General features: G+C 38.0%; 2 protein-coding genes across 4 annotated transcripts; one reads left to right on the top strand and one right to left on the bottom strand.

Annotated features, from left to right (window-relative positions):
• Positions 1 to 1,325: 1,325 nt before the first annotated feature.
• On the top strand, positions 1,326 to 4,824 carry LOC126627686 (rop guanine nucleotide exchange factor 2-like). The gene is made up of 8 exons (XM_050297198.1): positions 1,326 to 1,565; positions 1,949 to 2,304; positions 2,506 to 2,622; positions 2,729 to 2,883; positions 2,967 to 3,041; positions 3,138 to 3,431; positions 4,021 to 4,365; positions 4,558 to 4,824. Exons 2-8 carry the CDS (start codon positions 1,992 to 1,994, stop codon positions 4,678 to 4,680), a joined length of 1,422 nt encoding a protein of 473 aa, XP_050153155.1. The 5' UTR covers positions 1,326 to 1,565; positions 1,949 to 1,991; the 3' UTR covers positions 4,681 to 4,824.
• Positions 4,825 to 5,847: 1,023 nt separating this feature from the next.
• Positions 5,848 to 19,000, bottom strand: LOC126627682 (mediator of RNA polymerase II transcription subunit 12-like). 3 transcript variants are annotated; one of them, XM_050297193.1, is made up of 13 exons: positions 18,652 to 19,000; positions 17,034 to 17,257; positions 16,626 to 16,685; positions 16,248 to 16,353; positions 15,816 to 15,884; positions 15,629 to 15,682; positions 15,357 to 15,464; positions 14,682 to 14,831; positions 14,217 to 14,564; positions 11,760 to 14,119; positions 8,516 to 11,131; positions 7,263 to 7,587; positions 5,848 to 6,717 (listed from the first exon to the last, which is right to left on the bottom strand). In XM_050297193.1, the coding sequence occupies exons 2-13, from the start codon at positions 17,156 to 17,158 to the stop codon at positions 6,265 to 6,267; spliced, it is 6,774 nt and encodes a 2,257-aa protein (XP_050153150.1). In that variant the 5' UTR covers positions 17,159 to 17,257; positions 18,652 to 19,000; the 3' UTR covers positions 5,848 to 6,264. The 3 variants fall into 3 exon arrangements, with proteins under 3 accessions (XP_050153150.1, XP_050153151.1, XP_050153152.1); XM_050297194.1 differs by having other exon boundaries at positions 17,034 to 17,219; XM_050297195.1 differs by having other exon boundaries at positions 17,034 to 17,211.
• Between the last annotated feature and the right edge of the window lie 937 nt (positions 19,001 to 19,937).

Here is a 19,937-nt window from a genome sequence, read left to right as displayed (position 1 = left end):
TATAATTATTGTCAACCTTATCATGCGTCCAAAGCACGAAGCATTAATATATTAAGCATAACAAACATTTTGTTTTTGAGGATAATTGTATTTTATTTATTTTGATTGAGTTATTAATAAATTGAGTTTTTTAGTATTTTATTATTATAAATATGTTATTATTCATAGAAAAGAAAAATGAATAAAAAGAAAATGAGATGGACCAAAAAACTTTCTTTGATTTGAACTCACCCAATAAAAAAATCCTTCAATTCTTAAATCAAAAGAGAATAGAATAAACCATACTTTCATACAATATTTTAATTGAATTATATGTAATGATCAATAAATTCTGTTTAATTGAATGAAGACCAAGTTGTAACAAAGTTCTGCAACAAATGGATATATGGGAGGCACGTCTATACAACACTTTTCGGAAGCTGAATTTTGCTTTAAATATTCAAGTCTTTAGTTTTTCGGGTGGTCCAATAATATAAAGTTAGGAAGGGCTTAATAAAAAGTTGTACACATGCTTTCTAATCTAACCTCCGACCAGGCTAACTAATATATTTCATATTAAATTCACAAACATGCAACTGAGATCCCCATGTTCTATTTTACTTTTTATTTTATATTTTTGGTCTTAAGTCATAAGTAGTGTTCTTTTTTCTTCTTTTTTTCCCCACCAACGATAATGGAGGGGAGGAATCGAACCTTAGGTGTGTAATGGAAAATGCTATGATAATCAACGAGTCACAAGTAAGTAATGGATTGTTTAGGAAGATAGGGCTTTCCTCTTCATCTCACTACATCTTGAGTTCAAACCCTCTGCCTCCCTTTAATGTATATTAATATTAAAAAAAAAAGTATGAATCACAAACCTCTTATGATAAATAAGTATTATACACCGAATAAATCACCAATTTATACAAGTAAATGTCAATAAAATGGAAATTACAAGAATAAAAATCAAATAACTAAAAACAAGGCAGATGGAGGTGATTATGGCATGACGGAAGTTGATTAAGGTTGATGGGGAGTTGATGGAGATAATTGAGCACAATTAACAAATGTGACCCATAAATGTGGCTACTTGTGATTCAAAAACGCATCATAACCACACATCATATGAATATTTTTATTTATTTTTGGTTCTATATCACAAGGGAATATTGATTAGTCAATACAAATGTTAACATACATAAAGATTTCCTTATTAAAATTACAATTTAGTTTTCAACTTAACCTGCCAAACTGTTTCCAAATTATTATTTTTTCCCTTCTAAAGTTTGTATTATATTTCATATATTCAGATTCATATATATAACCCTGCCCCTTACGTTCATGTCCAACTAAGGTGCTGTCCACCTGTCTGAAATTCAACCATTTTTTCTTCTGGTTTTTGCTGTTTAATTCATCACTCAAGAACTCGACGATCGGACGGCAAAAATGTTACATTGTTCATTTCTGGGAAATCTCTTCTTTTAGAAAGAGAAGACAAAAGTGTTTGAAGATCAGGAGGGAACGACTTCAAACGGTTGTCGGCCAACTTCAACAGTTCAAATTCAAATTCCATGCATTAAAAGGTAAAAATAAAGACTGTTACAATATACCATTTGCTTTTTTCAATCGACCGTTTGCTTTTAAATAATTTTCAGTTTTCAGTTGGTTTTTCACGCCTAAAAAATCCCTCCAAGATTGCTTTTTTGCTTTTAGTTTTAGCTGTATATCAGTCAATAATTCATTTTGGTCCTCTGATGAAAAAAACGCATGACAAACCTCTTTTGCTTTTTCTTCAAAGCATAAAAAAATTCGTACTTTTTTCTTCTTTTTGTTTGTTTGTGTTCATAGATTTGTCTTTCTGAATCTAAATTGTAGAATATAAACCAATTCCCAGGTTTCTTTTTTGGATTTTGAATCCTACCACAAACCCAAATTGTAACTTTCGTTAAATGACTTGTATTTGCAGGTTTTTGAGATTTTAGACTTAGACCACAAGTTTTAGAGCTGCAATGGACAATTCACCAAGTTATGATGAACAATATGATCTGGGTTACCAGCCTTCACCTTCTTCTGTGGATCAAACTGATCATTCGCTTGCGGAAACTTCAACAAGTGGTGATTCTTTTATGTACCGCCGGACAAATTCAGAGACCTCGGTTTTCTCTGAGTCTGTGGATGACAGCAGCTACTCTGGTGAAGCTTCTCCTTGGTTCTACCCAAATGTAAAATCCAACCAGGCGTCTCTTACCAGACTTGGAATGAAGCTGCATAACAAGAATGCCTCTGATGAAACACTTCAAGATGACGACGCAGTTGATTCAGGTAGGTTTCAATAGTTTTGTTTATAAATAAGGAAATGATTTCTGCGCACCTTCCTTTTTTATGGCCTTTGGATTGAATAAATCGGAGGAAACGGAAATAAAGAGAGGTCTGCAGAAGGAGTAAAAACGTGTGCGGAAATCACTTCCCGCTGGAAATAACAATTTAAAAGCAGTAATAAGTAACTCTGTATGAAATTGGCAGAGCTTGAGATGATGAAAGAACGATTTGCAAAGCTCTTGTTGGGTGAAGACATGTCAGGAAGTGGGAAAGGTGTGTGCACCGCGGTCACAATATCAAATTCGATAACCAACCTCTACGGTAAATTTCTCTATCTTCAAATTTTGAAGATGCATATGATTATGAAGTAAACATGTTGATTTGTCGATTTCAATTTCAACGGGTCAACTTTTGGGATATTCCGCAGCCACTGTGTTTGGACAAAACTTGAGGCTGGAGCCACTGAATCCTGAGAAGAAAGCCATGTGGAAGAGGGAGATGAACTGTCTTCTATCAGTTTGTGATTACATCGTAGAACTTATCCCCATATCACAAAACTTACAAGATGGGACAGAAGTGGAGGTGGTTGTTGAAAACCCGTCTTTTGTTCGATTAGAGTCTGCTATCTTTGCCTGTTTTTAACATAAAGTTTATTGGTTTTTCAGTTCATGAAAAGCAGGCCAAGATCTGATCTTTATATCAACCTTCCAGCTTTGCAAAAGCTTGACGCAATGCTTATTGTAAGACTTGCCTTGTGCACTAAAAAATGGCATATTATTTAAACCCTTGGTTATTCAATCAAGCCCTGAAAGTACGTGAATTTTTTCTTTTGGCAGGAAGTACTTGATAGTTTCCAGGATACCGAATTCTGGTATGCAGAAAAAGGGAGCATGTCATCCAATTCAACGCGTACAGGATCATTTAGAAGGGTGGTTGTTCAGCGGAATGAGGAGAAATGGTGGTTGCCGGTTCCATGTGTTCCTCCGGGAGGCCTCTCTGAGAAGGCAAGGAAACATTTGAAACACAAACGTGACAGTTCTAATCAAATCCACAAAGCAGCCATGGCAATCAATAGCAGTATTCTTGCTGAGATGGAAATCCCAGACTCATACATGTCAACTCTTCCAAAGGTAAAGTCCTCAATCAACTAACATAAATATTGTTATGGTTTCGAAAACCCCTAGACTCCTCAGACACAAGGACGCGCCTGAGATTTTCGGGGTCTGAAACGAACAATTAAAATGGGGGCGTGCATGTTCACACGAAAAATAAAATGCAAGTCCCACAAATTTCGGGTGATGCGTTGAGTCCGAAAATCAAATTACATTGTCAAAACAGAAGAAGGTATTTCGATTCTTTTGTTGATCAGGCGACACCCCAAATTTGAACATGAAACCTTTTTGACTTGAAGTTGGTGTGTCAATATTTAATTCTATAAGAGTAATATTGGAAGAATATCATCCAATTAATGCTAGAAAGCTAGGGAAATAATTTCTGCACTCTTTTATCCTTTTGTCCGCCCCTCTTTGTTTTTGATCTCCTAATTTCCCTTTGATTCATTCAATTTAAAAGTCAAAAATCAATACGAGTACGCATATGAGAAAACAAGTGTGCGGAAATCACTTCTTCTTCTACCCTAGTTCGTTTTGTTACGTGTAAAGTAGTAGGTTATATCTAACTTGGCTTTTCTCCTCTTGTACAAAACAATTTGTTTCTCAGAGTGGAAGAGCTTGTCTTGGAGACTCCATATACCGCTACATGTGCACCACAGACAAGTTCTCTCCAGACCACCTTCTGGACTGCCTCAACATAGCAACTGAACACGAAGCACTTGATCTTGCAGACAGGGTCGAAGCTTCGATGTACACGTGGAGACGTAAAGCGTGCATGAGCAACTCAAAATCTTCATGGACCATGGTAAAAGATCTAATGTCGGAAACAGACAGGAACGACAAGAATCATGTTTTGGCGGAGAGAGCCGAGTGTTTGCTGTTGTGTCTGAAGCAGAGATATCCTGAGCTCTCTCAGACATCCTTGGATACTTGCAAAATCCAATGCAATAAGGTAAGCACTCACACTGTCAATAAATCCATTTAAATCACACAAAACATAGTCGACGGACTTCAAATTAGTTCACCAAACGGGACAGATAACATGAAAATATCTCGTCAGAAAACGAGTAAAACGCCATCACTTGGAGCACGGGTAAAATTTTGACTAATTAATCGAAGTGTTTCTTATCGGCGGGTTTTGCAGGATGTGGGGCAATCAGTACTGGAGAGCTACTCGAGAGTGTTGGAGAGTTTGGCATTCAACATTGTTGCTTGGATTGACGATGTAATTTGTGTCGAGAGATCCGTGAGAAACCAAGACAAATAGAGAGACCACGATGCAACCGAGTTCAACCATTCTTATCAAATCTACGGCTTGAATCAACGAATTTTGAAACAATTTAACGTTGGCTGCTTATTTACTTGTATTTTAAGCTATTTTTTAGTACATTGGCATCCAGTAAAACAAATCCTCCATTTCATGAAGCTTGCAATGAAACACAAAAAAGAAACGAACCGGAGTCTTGGGTGCTGCCCCGGTTACGAGGACTTTTACATATTCCTGCCGGGAGAAAACTCGGCAGCGGACATGAACCGTGGATGGAGACTCTTTCCAATAAGATTATCGGAGACAGAGCTAGACCGCGAAACCATTTCTACCATATCAAGAAAAGAAATCCGATAACATTTCGTTCACAAGATTGACAGCAGCATCGCACAATTAACGCTTTATACTTGCAATTGTAACAAATTCAACCGCAAAAGTAATTTTCGTTGGGAAGTAGTAAAGATCATGTCAAAATAGCATACACAAAAAATACTACAGCACCATTGCAACCTTGAACTTGCAAGCAGAGATCCCTGTAGGAAATCACCATTACATATACGAATAGAATACACGGCACAGACTAAGCGTTCATCACAACGAAACCCACAACATCCATCCAATAATACCAACGACAATGCTGGAAAAATACGCCGCTATAAAATAAGTCTCAGCTGTTGGGATGACTAACTAAATAAAGTAGAAAGAGAACGTGAATTCGATGCATAGTCACTACCAACTGAAATTGAAGAATCAAACTTCCTGAAAATCCCAAGTAAACTATAAGCTACTTTGTTTTTCAATCTGACCAGATTAAACATGGACAAGACATCCAAATGAGGCTTCAACCATTCCTAAAGCTTATTAAGTGCTACAAGACCGATAAACTACAGCAGGTGAGGTTGTTTTTCTGATACTGCAGTGCTCTCCCTTCCACTGCTAGCATCTACCAGTATTTCCTTGTTTCTTTGATTATATTTAACAAATCATATCCATCTTCAACGACAACACACAGGGAAAGGACCATTTTCAGACAATATAATAAATGTAAATGTGTATAATAATCAATAGACAATATAAACATGGAAATATGTAATATGCAAGTGAGTTTTTTGTTTGTGCAGGCACACGTTTGTGTGTACATGTGGAGGTGGGGGAGAGAGAGAGAGAGAGAGAGAACGTAGAGATTGATTATAAGGGGAAAAAAGAACAGCTAAATATCATTCTGCAGATATCTTACTCAGATCAATTGGTAAAGTGAACAAATCATCTATATATACAACAGACCTCTGAGCAGCATGCGGAGGTGCACAGTTGGATGGGGGGTGATCGAAGGGTTAGTAGTCAAGCAGCCACAAGATCCGGTTGTATGGGCTGAATAAGAACATCTCCAAATTTCTTCCAAAAGGACCCTGTGCGTCCCCCCCCAAAAAATTCCCTCTCAACAGATTCTCCATCATCAAAGAAATGGACCCATACAACACGGTGATACTGATACCAATTATGCACAGCGAATGTAAACATTAAGTTACCTGCTGAGGGGGTTCTCATTCCAGACAAAATCAACAACAAAATTTTCTTTCGAACTCAGCTGTCATCATCCACAGCACCAATGTATGTGAGATCCTTTCGTCTCACCCTCACTGCCCCCTTGAGCCAGCTAGATGCTCGAAGATTGCCATGGTCCGCACTGCCTATCAAAGCACTGCTACTTGAAGATGGGCCTGAACCTGCACCATCTTCCAGCAGTGTCCATGGGTCAATATCCATATCATAATCCTGTGATGGCAATGGTTTAAATTTCCCTGGTATGTTAGTTACTGTCCGCGCCAGAGGAGCCTGATTTCTTTGAGGTGGGTGTGAGCTTCCAGCATGCAACCCAGAAACCGATATGCTGGGTTGAAGAACGGCCAAAGCAGTATCTGGAACAGGTGGTGGTTGGCAAGAGACAAGGCGCTGAACAGAAGGGATAACCACTGGCATTGCAGTTTGGATACGCCAGCGAATAATTTCAGGAAGTTGCATACGATCTAAGTCCTTCTGCATTCACAAGTACACATAAGACAGGTAGAAAACCAATTACCTAAACTGAAATTCTTAAATCAATATTAACTAATGAAAAGACAATGGCAAAAGTGTACTAACACTCAACTAGACACGCAATACATAAACAGATATTTTTTAATTTAATTAATTTTGTTGAAAATCCCAACACAGCTATATTCATGCAGTAAGGTTCATGGAATGCAAACTTATAATGCCATATACATCACTTGACATAACTTCAAAAGAGGGGAGTGGGGAAGGACTTTGAAACAATGAAAACTAAAATTGAAACTGACGGTACCCACTCTATATAGTGGTAGAACTTTGGCACTTTCTTTTTCCTTTCTTGGAGTGCAGAGTAAGTTCAATAAAGCTTACAAGAAGTTTGTAACGTAGCTCATAACATACCACTACTACTTCCAAAAGAGAAGCACTTTAAAACTTTGCCTTCCCTCCCTTCTTTTCTTTTCTTTCCTATTTTTATTTTTTGTAGGACATGGTAGGGGTGAGGATATGAAGAAGGTTACAGAAGACCAAACCTGCAAATTATCTGCCAGTTCACGATCAAATGCAGCTAAATCTTTCCCCCCCTCAATCGTTGACTTAGTATACCTCAACCAACTTGGCTGGCAACTGCTTAACAGCCCATGCAGAACGAACAATAATTGGTCAAAGAGACTTTCATTTGACAATTCTGCAAAAGCTGCAGAGGCAGCTTCTGTTGAAGACTCTGCATCCCTCTTAGAGAAAGTACTCTGCATGATATTGAAGCATAGGTCTGCACCCTCGTACACAACTCGGTTTCCTAGAAGACGTAGTACTACAGAGGCAAGCCCATGCCTCATGTTCCGGCCAGATGGCTCCCTGACAGATCCAACATGTTTAAATTAGTCTATCTGGTGAACATATTCAGCATTATCTAATCATGAGAAAACCATCACAACACATACCGCATACAAATGTTGAAAAGGTTACACTAAACCAAGCAAGAACTTCATCTTACAAAAGGCATGTATATCTAGGCTAAAATAACAAAAATTACAACAGTCGGGGCAACTGAAGAGCCTGAGAATACACCAAATATTTTAGTGATAGAAAATTATAAATGGCATAAGAAAGGAAATTTCTTGCTTTTAACTATATAGAACAACAAATGTATTTTTTCATTTCAGATCTTTCTTACTTAGTTATAGTTGGATTCTTGAAGGATAAAGTACAAACTGAAATCATTAATGAATGTCAAGAGGATATTGCATCACAAGCAAACTCTTAGCTAACTTGGTACCAAGTTTTATGGGGTTGAAGTGTCTTTTACCCTACAACATTTCTATGCATAGAGAACATAAAGAGAAAAGCTCTCAAATTATCCTCCTGATAATCATCCTTACAGAAATTTCAGTTTCTTTACTACCTGATGCATCCTATACAAGCATCAATATACTCATAATTCACATCTGTTTACATCCTTACACGATTACAAAAGACAAAATGTATCAAAAAAACAGGTTATTAAATACGCAGTCGAACTAGATTGTTTAGAAAAAGAAATTGAGACTGCATAAGCAAGAAAAAGGAACCGAATAGATATTCAAGAAGCAAGTCTTGCAACACCATAGCTGCCCCTCAAATCACAATTGGATGAACAAGGTAATCAAATAATCACGCTTCAGTGACCCTAATATGGAAACAATCAGCAGCCTGGGAGGCAACTGCTAACCAAGACAAACAGGCACATGCTCATGGAAACAAAATTACAATTCAAGACTTCACCATAAAAAGATTGTACAATTACCTGTCTGTGCAAATGATAGGAAGCAATCTTAAGAGCAACTGCAACCGAAGTGACACAGAAGCTCGCAAAGCTGCAGGGGACGGTGGACCAGAATCAGCTGCTCCTGCTGCACGCCTAGCTAATCCAGGACTGCCACCCCTTATACCTTTGCGGCTATTTCCTTTGCTTGTAGGACCTTCAACTCCAGAAGGAGTTGGTCCTGCTTGCTTATTTGTCCCACGAGTAACTGGACTAACTTGTTGCTCAATACTACCCAACTGCTTGATCAAATCGTTTGCAAATGTATTGCGTGACTCATCAGAACTTTGATCTATACATGGAAGAAGTAATTCAATGAGAGCCCTCTCTGTCACATGCTGCTGAGTGACATTGTAGCTTTTAATGTCCAATGTTTGAGTGGCCCCTTTCCCATACTTTTTCAAGTCTGTTCCCTCTTCAACCATCTCACCCTCTTCAAGGGAGGTGACTTCAAACTTTCTCTTATCTCCCCTGTTTGTCACAGGATCAGCATCATAACTACACCATCCCCACGGCTTCCAAAATTGGGTCTTAATTGAGAGACCCTTACTTTCAGCAATATTAAGAAGACGTTGTCTAATGGTTTTTCGTCCATAAAGAACATCTGAGCCACCCAGGAACCATTTGACCTGCAACAACATAGAATCTGCTAGTGATCTCCCAAAAAGATGAACCACATCCGAGAAAAGGGGTGCAGCATCAGGTCTGACTAATAACCTTGTAAGGATGATCTCAATGAAATATTTCTCATTCTCGGAGGCAGCAACCTTTTCAGGACTAGGCAATGACGACCGAATGGCATCCACTAAAGACACATCTTGAGTGTCTTTAAGTTTTTCAATGAGGGCTTGTTCATTCAAAAGGAGCCTAAGCTCTACCCACTGCCAATGAAATTTCGCAGGTTGCAGGGTATCTAAAATATGTACAAGCTTATCTACAAGCTTTGTTTCACGCTCTGCAAATTGGACTTTAGACTCACCATGTCCAGAGACCTGATTTGCTTCAACCTGTGTAAATGAAGAGTGTGGCATCTTACAATCCATTATGGCATTTAGAAAAAGCCTTGCACGTAATGGAATAAAAGCCTCGGATTTTTTATGCATGTCTGAACCATTTAACTCTAGCATGGCTGCAAATTCAGCATCACTACCATCTGCAGCTACAAGATCATAGAAACCCTGACTATCTCTCAAACACACATCACGAAAAGGAGAGTGCTTTATAGCATCACCTATAGCTGTTGTTAAAGATTGATATGATTGGTTAAAATCATCCCGGGCTGCAAAGCTAGTGCTAAGAAGGAATGGCCGCCACATAACAAAAGCAAATATTGAAAAAGCAGGTGGAAAAACTAAATCAAGAGGGAGTATACGCTGCAACCTCGAAAGAGCTATTACAGAGGGTTCACCCAAGAGTTCCACAACCAATCCATCAGAGACCGTTCTGCAGTTTCCAATGAGAAGTCTAAACCAATGCACATAAACTTCAAGCGAGTTATCACCCTTAAATGCCCCAGCAGAACGAGCATTGCCATTAGAGTTGGATCTACTACTCCTTACAAATTGAATTACATCCAACCTTTCCTTTAACCTGAATACAGTCACCAATCTCTCCAAGCTAGTAACTCCTTGAACAACCGCCCCGATGACTAGTGCAGAAACAGCAGCTGCAACTTTTGTAGTCCTCCCAAGAACTACTTTACTATTCAAAATGTCATTAGACATATTAGTGTTGGAATCATGGGATTCAGGGGAGGAGTGATATTGATTTCGAGGGGCCTTTCCAGGAGCAAAAACCCCAGCAAGAGCAGAACAAGCTTCTGTCGCAAGAGCTACCTCAAACACACGGGTTTGGCGCTCTCCAAGAGCTTCCTTAAGGAGGCATAGGCAACTTATATGGATACGCAAAATACGCCTAGCAAAGTTCAAGGAATCAGTGGCAGATGGAAAGGTTGAATAGCTACCCCCTGCTCTAAAATCTGGAACCTTTGCTATAGTTAGCCCTACATTACCCACAATAGCAGAAATGGCAGAAGACACCAAAGATGGATCCCCTTCTTGAGCAGCACCACCAGTTTGCCTAATGCAGTCCATCAGTTCTGTAATTACTTTTTGAGATATCTGATATCCATCGTCCCATTTATCAACAGGAGGGCCTTTAGGAGCACCAGCAGCAAAGAGCTTTCTCTCTTTCCCAAAAAAGTACTGAAAGGCATCATCAACATTCACATTTCGTTGCACTATTTCTTTCATGTTTAAACCCACCCTGGATAACCGGACCCCACTAATCTTTTGGCGGAAAAAATCATCAAGATCTTCGACTCCGGCTGGAACACCAAGCGGAAACCCCAACTCCCCATCTACCGACTGTCCAGACTCAAGTTCAGAAAGAAGTCTCTTATCGCATGTTGGCTTGAAACTCTTTTCCCATTCAATGACACTAGCTACATTGCTGTATCGCTTCAATAAATACCGACTGTATGCTAAGGCAGCTGAACCTGAAACTCTTCCATTAGATGCCACTACGGCTGAAGCACGATGCATTGTAACAGACAAGACTTCTGGAATAAGATCTGTAGCAATAATTATGTTCTCATACCTGAACCAAATCCATTGTTAGGAGACAAAACAGAATCTAAAGTAGAATGCTTAAGGAAAGTGTTTACGTCAAGTGACAAGCAGATAAGAGGGGAAATTTGAGGGGGCACATACTACTAGAAAGTATTAGACAAGGATGTTGATGTTGATGATGATATAAGTACATGTAATTTTTTAAAATTTGAACAAACAGCTTCCAAAGATGGGAGTATTTGCTGTCATGAAAACTATTTCATACAGGATTGATAAGTGTATGTTTCTAAACAACTTCAATTCAGGTCCAAGGTTACAAATACTATAAGAACAAGTGTACTAATTTTAGTTGGAAAGAAGAAAGCAAATTATTCCGACTGTCTTACACTTGCTATTAAAAAAATTTTAAAAAAGGGGGCTAAACTTATTTGAATGTGGTTTGTACAATAAGCTCTCAAGATTTTAACTTCATTTCACTTATTCTATCTACTTCCAAGAAAATCAAAAGGTGAACCTCATGCCTGCACAATAAAAGTCATTTTTAAAGAGAAAAATGACAAGAGGGAAGGATAAGTAAATCTGCAATCAGAGAAGAGAAACAGACTTATCTCAACATTGTGTATAAAATTTACAGGATATAAAGATTGAGAATGCACCTTCGGAGTGATGATACCAGAAATGCCTCCCCCAATTCACACACTTGATTTTCAGCATTTCTGGGCAACAGCATAATGTTCCTACCACTATGGATTGTAGAACTAGGGCCACTAACCTTTGGCAGCAACCAAAGGAGAAACTTGACTGCTGAAACTAAATCATTTGAAACATCCATCAAATACAGTGCAGCAGAAAGTTCATCTTCACCAAGCTTCCACCGCATGGAGCTCCTATCATCAACAGATGTGAAAGTCCTACCAAATTGGCCAACCTTCGCAATGGTCTTTTCAGTCTCTTCAACAAGCTGCCTGATAACAGTCATTATCCAAACCGTAATTGTCCTCTTCTCTACAAATTGCAGCCGCTTTAAAGCTTTTCCAATTGAAACAATATCCCCACCATGGTTCATTTTGGTTGGATCTATAGACTTCGGGGTTTCCCCCTCAACTCCACTTTTATGATGTGGACAGCTTACTTTATTATTGCAGACATGACTTGTAGATGCTCCCTGGCTACCTTCAATCCTAGCAGCTGCAAGTTGAGCTAGACTTTGAGTTTTACGAACTATCTTCTGCCGGTTCCTAGAGACCTGTTTGGTTGATTTAACAGGTGGATCAACCTTCAATGGCTCCAAGGACTTAGGTCTCTTCCTCATCCACCAGGTATCTTCATCATCTGAAGGAATTGAAAATTTTCCTTGGATGCATGAGCTCCTTTCGCCACTCACTTTTTGCCTCTTTGCTCTTCTGCATTCTTCACACCCAGGGGTGCCTTCTCCCAGATCCATCTTGTTATAGATTGACCCAAAAGGCCTCTTAACACTCCCGTGGGATTCATCAAGCCCTGTATCCGTTGTTGAGGATGAACTATTTGGCAGTTGCAAAAGAACTGATATTGCTTCCTTTAGTTCTTCGACATCAGCATCAGTCTTGCCACTTTTACTGGCCACTTTTACTGGCAAACCACCATCTTTTCCAGGAATTGGATAATTCTTTTGCTTCAGAACAGACACATTTTTATTTTGATCAGAGAGAAGCCCACGAAGTATTAGGCGGCGCTCGGTTATGTAGAAGTTCATGGCCTCTGAAAGTTGTGGCCCTTCGGCAATCCCTGCTTCTTCCAAAGCATCACGCATAAAGAGCCCAGGCAACAGCTTCAAGATACGAAAATGCCTCTTCCGCCGGTCTACTTCAACCACCAGTCCATTCATATCCATAATCCCACTAACTATCAGCTGCCTAACATAAGCATGAGGATTAAAAATACCACACCGGATAAGTTCAATTAGAAGTAGTTGAAGGCGCTTCAAACCTTCTCCTTTGCCTGCTTCATGTTGATCAATCCAACACACTATGATATCGTGTAAAGGACCAGGGCTCTCGAATATATTTGACGATTTCATACTTCTTTGATCAACATTTTTTGGTTTAACCTCACAGGAATTTCCCAAGGAAACTCTGCTGACAGGAAAATTGTTCTGCTGGGTAGAACCTTTTGCAACACTACTGACTCCAAGGACGCTGTCATTCTTACGATGAGGTGAACTTTGCAAATCTCTTATCTTTAGCTTCAAAAGCCTAGTAACAACAAATACCTGAGAGAAATCCTTTCTGCCAGTAAATTTCAGCTCACAAGGTGGGGCAGTCCTAAAATCCCTGAAATCACATGTTGCCCACTCACAGAGGAAAAATACAGAGCAAACAAATGACAAGTTTGCAGTCCCAATCCACTTCAATGAAGTTCGTAAACATGGACTAACTCCTGCAATCCAACTTTCACTTGCAACTCCATCACAAGGATCTTCAAACAGAAATCTATAAGCCCCTCGAACATCTCCCTGCACAAGAGATCTATCTAGGGCCTGTACAGCTTTAGCTATACTATGACCTGGATAGCTAGGCCTTGCAGCCTTTGCAAGATTTTCAGCACATTTCTGAATAGATGAAACAATACGATCAAAAGCCAGGGACTGATATTGAGTATCAAAAACTTTGCTTCTTACTGCAGAAGCAACTTCTGCTGAAACATTTTTAATCTTTCTTGCATCCTCAGATATCTTTGGTAATCCATCTTTTGAAACATAGGAAACTACAGAGGATGGTAGAGGAAAGCAATCCAAAGCTACAAACGTATCAGGCACAGCAAGTATTAAATAGCGAAGCATCTCAACCAAAGAAGACACTATGTACCCCCTACGGGAGTTATCTACAAGATCTGATCCACCTTGAGAAGGTTCGGCAATGAAACGAACAGCTACTCTCACAAGATTGCGCACATATGTTTGAGATAAAACAACAGTTTCCAGAACACCATAAATAATAGGCAAAAACAACTGCATAATCTCAAGCAATTCTTTATCCTGCAAGTGAACGAATATGAATATAAGAGGCATACTAAGATAACTTAAACATCAGTAAATAGTGTTTAAAAAAAATAAACACATAAAAATGTAATACCTGTAGTTGACTTAGAACCCACTCAATGATGAGTGTAGGAAGAAGCAGCCCCTCGGCATGATGCCATTGCAGAAGCCGCACAACATACCACCACTTGAAATGTACGGAAGGCTCCTCACCATCAAGGACTGCTGATGCTGGATCACTCCTTAGTGGCAGTGACGCAGTATATAAAGTTTGTGGTGATCTATCTCTGTTGTTTGAACTGGAATGAGATTTATTTCTCGAGAATAACTCATCGAGAAGGTACTGCAGATACTCAATAATATCTTTTGTCCAAAGCTCTGTGCGGGACAACTGAAGTTTATCAGATGTCCCAGATGATAAACTGGTAGAACCTGGCCTGACCTGCAGAAAATACAGAAATAATATGGTGCAGTGTCAGCTACTTTCCAATATGAAAAGTATTGGCAAACAGGTTATGATCAAAACCCAGTTCAGTTATGATTGTGCGGGAATACCCACCTGATTAAGATAAGTTACTTTAATAAACCAAGTTGCTCTCAGCAATGGAACATTATTCCTTGTAAGAACTTCAAACAAAGATCTTTTCCTATACCCATGAGGGACATGATCAGCCAATGAACGCAAGCGCTTGTGTTGTTGTGACAGACCCTGGAAGCAAATGAGAATATATTATAATCAGATTATAAACAAGAATAAATAGAAAGACTTATCGAGTCATGGAATTCAACAACAAAACCAACTTAGTATTTCATGGGAGACCGGGAGACCCTCCACTTGTTTTTGGGGGATACCTCTTCATCCTTATCAAATTCTCACCGCTATGTGGCCATACTAGGTTGTCATCATTTTGATGAACCATTGTGTTTAAATACATTTGACAAGTTGATTGGGTATAGATAATAAAAACTGTGGCCCTCATTTTGCTGCCCTCAGCAAGACATTAAGATGTTTGGCAAGAACCAAGTCACCATATCACAATGCTTCTTATTTGCATAAGTTGACAGTGTAACCAAATGGGTAATAGCTACTAGCTATTTCTATATTTCAAAGTTTCTCAAGCAAAAGTGCGCAATTAGAAAGGAGTGCACGGTATATGCCTTTAATCTTTCTATACAAAAATAAGGTTAACATTTATTAGAAGCAACTATGTATTTAAGAAAAGAAAAGGCATACCTCAATCCATTTTTTTCGCAACTCTTCACCACAGGGCTTTTGTTCAGGAAAAACACCTGGCTTTGACAACAATGAATCAACAAGAGGAACACCGTACACTTGACCAGCCTGCCATGCAAAAAAAAATAAACATACAGCAGTCCATAATGTGACATCAGTCATACCCCCAAACCACTTTAATGCAAAAGCATATGGCAATATGCATTTCTGCGGCAGAAGAAATTTCCTAAACAAAAAAAAAAAAAAAAAACAGCTGAGCCAGGATAAACTACCTTCCTCTTTTGAGCCCGGGATTCATTGATAGCCCTAAAACGTTTTTTGATTGCCTGGAAATTAAGACAACCCAAAATATCATATAATCTACTAGTATTGAAAAATACATGAAACCAAAGAAAGTGGTAGACAAAATCACTATCAAAATAGATATAGCCCACACAACTTTCCAAACTAAGTGAGTACCTCTTTGCACCTGAAGACAAGAAGCTTGCTAAAAGCTTGAGCCTGACTCAGAGAAACCTCTCTAGATTCCTGGAAAATTTGGCAAGCAAAGTCATCATAAACACCCATGTGTTTGGACCCACAAAATTTTGAATCACAAAATACCGTAACAAGATTAATAGTAACAATAATTATTGTTATCCAATACGAGCAGACCATATAAAAATGGCCTTCAGCATTAAAATATGCAGCATAAATGCTTATAAATTGAAAAAGACAAAAAATGACTCTTCGAAGAAGTGTAGAAGGATGCTCACAAATGGTTATAAGGAATCAACTTTGGTGGGTTTTTGTGAAGAGAGAACTATAGTGGGTTTTCAGATAGGTAGTCTTTCTTAAGAATTAAGAGCATCTTGATATATTTCAACCAATTAGTAGAATATAAAATTGTACCTCAATTCCTTCAACAGTCTCTCTGTATCCAGCTTGCACGTATTCCTTGGTAAGAGTCTCCTCTGGGCAATTTGGCGTTTGGGGGTGAAAGTCAGGTGGCCCAAGTCTGAGATTAAATAAAATGGAAATGACTTATAACTGAGAACCACAATCAGCAGACATAAATTTATGAACAAAAAATATAAAAATAAAATAAACATAACATTTTAAAAATAACATATAAGTTAGCATATCCAGCAGTAAAAAACTCCTGCAACCTGTTTCATTTAAGTAAGTATTATAATAAAATAAAAAAAGGAACTCGAGACTGTAACAGCACATAAAGTCTCTTCTTTACAGATATTTCAAGAAAAGGGCACTAATCTTTGTGAACATTACCGGGTATTCAAAGGGTCTTTATCACACTTCAATTTGTAAGGGTTTAACTGCGATGTGCGCCTGCATAGTTGAAAACAGGTCACCAAATTTTATAACAAGGAAACAGTCAACTTATCAATAATCAAAAGATTGAGTAACTCCGTATAAGAAAAACCTAAGTTATACATCCATTATAGAGAAAATATAATATTGGAAATGTTAGAAGTTGCAAAATTTTGAGCCAAACTAGCCAATAAATGATGACGTAATAAATATCATTTAAATTTTTATGAGAAACACACTATTCATTAAAAAAATAGAAAAGCTAGACAATAAATACCATTGAAATTAAAATTACAGTATGACCTAAAACAAGACTTTTTTCCATGAAAGAGAATGTAATGCACCATATTTGTGGAGCACATTTACCTAGAAGCTAGAGGTAAGTTAGGCAATGCAGCCGATTCAGCTCGGGTAGAATCCCTCCCTGATGTCCCACCTATTGTTGTGTTGTTAACTGCACTAGTGCAGCCAGTGGGAGGATACCTTTGCATTTCTCCCAACTATCATCGGCATACTGTCCCCAGCATCGAACTGCTACAAGAAGCTGCCAAGCTAGACCACTAAGTTAAATCATGGTTCCCCCGTTAATTCTGATGAAAGCCATCACCAGAAGAAAGTACAGTTACATTAGTTTAATGAAGAAATACAAATTTGAGATGATAATGGATGCAACCCAGTTCCCCCGTTAATTCCGATGAAAGCCATCACCAGAAGAAAGTACAGTTACATTAGTTTAATGAAGAAATACAAATTTGAGATGATAATGGATGCAACCCGCAAGGATTCACTTCATGAGTGTAACATATGAAAATATTATCAGTCATAAGCTACATAAGGATTCACTTCATGAGTGTAACATATGCAAATATTATCAGTCATAAGCTACATAAGGATTCACCTCATGAGTATAATGTATGCATATATTATCAGTCATAAGCTACATAATGCAAATTGACATTCCTTCAAGGCAAAACTCTCTTCTTGTAAACATGACATACTCTTTCAGACCCTATGATGAATCGCATGGTATGCATAATGTATGAACTTCAAGGCACAATTTATATATAGACGGGACAGATGGAGTATGGCGCAAAAGAAGTTTAGTTCTTAGAAACAAGTTACAATGAAGATGGATGATTCGAAAAGTGTGATTCAAGTACAGAATCTATTTGTTGCTGATTAGTTATTACAGTCTATTGTAAACCTAATCCTACAAATAATGTTGAAAATTTGACTTCTAAAGCTTCTGGCACTAAAATTTACAATTATCGGGTATTTACAGCTCCGTGAAACTTTGCTCCCTCCAATATAAATCATGAAATAGTTTGGAGTTCCAATATGAAGAAAAAAAACACCACCTCTACTAAAGCAACTAACATATAGAATTTTACACACGCATGTTCAGGCAAAACATATCTAAGAAATGCCTAAAGTTTTGATTTTCTCTCGATGAATAGTAAGTTCATTTAGGAGTATTCGAACCTAAAATGAGATGCGCATTTGCTTAAAGTTGCCAAACTTGATATAATGAATGAAACGTTAGATTCGTAGAGCAGCTAATAAAATCTTTGGCCTCGTAATTCGCAACCCAGTTTCATAAAGTTCATATTTTTCACATTACACATATACGTAAATAATAAGTCCCAATTTTCAACATGGCAAAAAAAGCAACAGAACTTAACCCAAACAATTCGATCTGCAATTCTTTATCTAAAACACATTAGAAATTTCAAATATTTAAACTGCAAGCTCAATCGGTTATGTGCCCAAAAAAGAAACGCAACAATTTTCAAAACAAAGTAATATTAACAATACCAAACCTAAGCACTAATACAACCCTAAATCTGCTATTGAGCCAAAGAATTTCAAAGAACCCTAAATCCGAGCTAAGTTCCAAACGGTACTGAAACAAATTCGCATTCCGAATCATCGAATCTAACACCAAAAGCACCATAAATTGCAGCTAGGGTTTCGAACAAAATACCAATTTCCACACGGGAGAGGTATTGCGGGAGCTTCGCGAATTGGGTTTTCCAGCAGCAAGTGAGGCTAGGGTTTTTATGGCAATGGGTGTAAAAAAGGCGAAGACTTAGGGACAAAACTGTATAATAAAATAATGAAAAAGATTTGGGATTGCAGAGGCGTGGCTCTGAAAGGTTTGAGATTCCAAGAGGAAGGATATGGGTTTTAGAGAGAGAAAGTTGTAGAGAGAGAAAATTGGGATGAACTGAACAAGGGTCGAGGAGTTTGACTCTTTTAATCTTGTTGCTGATGATGACGAAGATGCGTCCGTTGCTTCCTGGGTTAGAATAAAGAGGAAAGGATGGGCGATCTGGAGCTAGTAAGTCATTATAAAATTATTTTCTGCATTTTTTACCTTTTGTTCCAATTTTGCCCTTGTCTTTCTTCTTTGATTTTGCTAGATTGCCGCAGAATGGCAACTTTTGAGGGGGTATAATGGGGATAAAGTTGGGATACCCTATTTAAGCTGAATCAGATTTCAAATATCTTCTCGATACAAAGTGTGTTTTTCTGTGCTTTAACAGAAAATTGGTGATCTGCATCCTCATGTTTAGGATTTGGTAAGAAATATACAAAATTTAAATGAATTTATGGTTTGATTTGATCCACATCCACGCCAAGATTAACATGATGCTCATAATTAATGCTTCATCTTTACATGGTGGATTTCTTTCTCTTATGGTGGGTTGATGGAGAGATGTTCGAAAAGTGAAATAATTGAGTCGTGAGTTAGTTGATTCAACAAGTGAGTTGTTACACACTTAGGAACTGGTTCGATTTTAGGGAAAGAAAGTAATAATGTTCAAACATTTTGTTTGGTATTCTTTAATGAGTAAATTGTTGCTATGGTCATTTGACTTTAATTCAATTAGAGTAATAGTCTTTCAACTAAAAATCAATTACCATTAGTTCCTCAACTCATCAAAACGTCCAGCTATGATCCCTCAACTAAAAATTCATTACCATTGATCCCTTAACTTTAATTCAACTGGAGAAATAGTCCATTAACTTTAACCCAATTGTAGCAATGGTCCTTCCAACATAATTCGTTTTGACAAAATTTTTGACGTAGTTGGCGAAAATGACCATAATTACACACTTTGATGAGTTGAGGGACTCTAATTATATAAATGGTTATTCCAACATAACTTATTTTGACAAAATTTTGACGAAATTGATGAAAATGACTATAGCTACACATTTTGATAAGTTGAGGGACCAATGGTAATGGATTTTTAGTTGAAAGAC

This window comes from Malus sylvestris, chromosome 7 (assembly GCF_916048215.2).
Source record: "Malus sylvestris chromosome 7, drMalSylv7.2, whole genome shotgun sequence".
Lineage (NCBI taxonomy): Eukaryota > Viridiplantae > Streptophyta > Magnoliopsida > Rosales > Rosaceae > Malus > Malus sylvestris.
Note: the sequence above shows the minus strand (reverse complement) of the source record. Positions and strands in the feature narration are given on the sequence as shown.

Coding starts and splice junctions, on each gene's coding strand:
- LOC126627686 (XM_050297198.1), top strand. CDS start 1,992: ATGGACAATTCACCAAGTTATGATGAACAATATGATCTGGGTTACCAG. Junction 3,042..3,137: donor AGCTTGACGCAATGCTTATT/GTAAGACTTGCC, acceptor TTCTTTTGGCAG/GAAGTACTTGATAGTTTCCA. Junction 3,432..4,020: donor ACATGTCAACTCTTCCAAAG/GTAAAGTCCTCA, acceptor TTTGTTTCTCAG/AGTGGAAGAGCTTGTCTTGG.
- LOC126627682 (XM_050297193.1), bottom strand. CDS start 17,158: ATGCAAAGGTATCCTCCCACTGGCTGCACTAGTGCAGTTAACAACACA. Junction 15,465..15,628: donor CCCGGGCTCAAAAGAGGAAG/GTAGTTTATCCT, acceptor TTTGCATGGCAG/GCTGGTCAAGTGTACGGTGT. Junction 7,588..8,515: donor CCTATCATTTGCACAGACAG/GTAATTGTACAA, acceptor TGGATCTGTCAG/GGAGCCATCTGGCCGGAACA.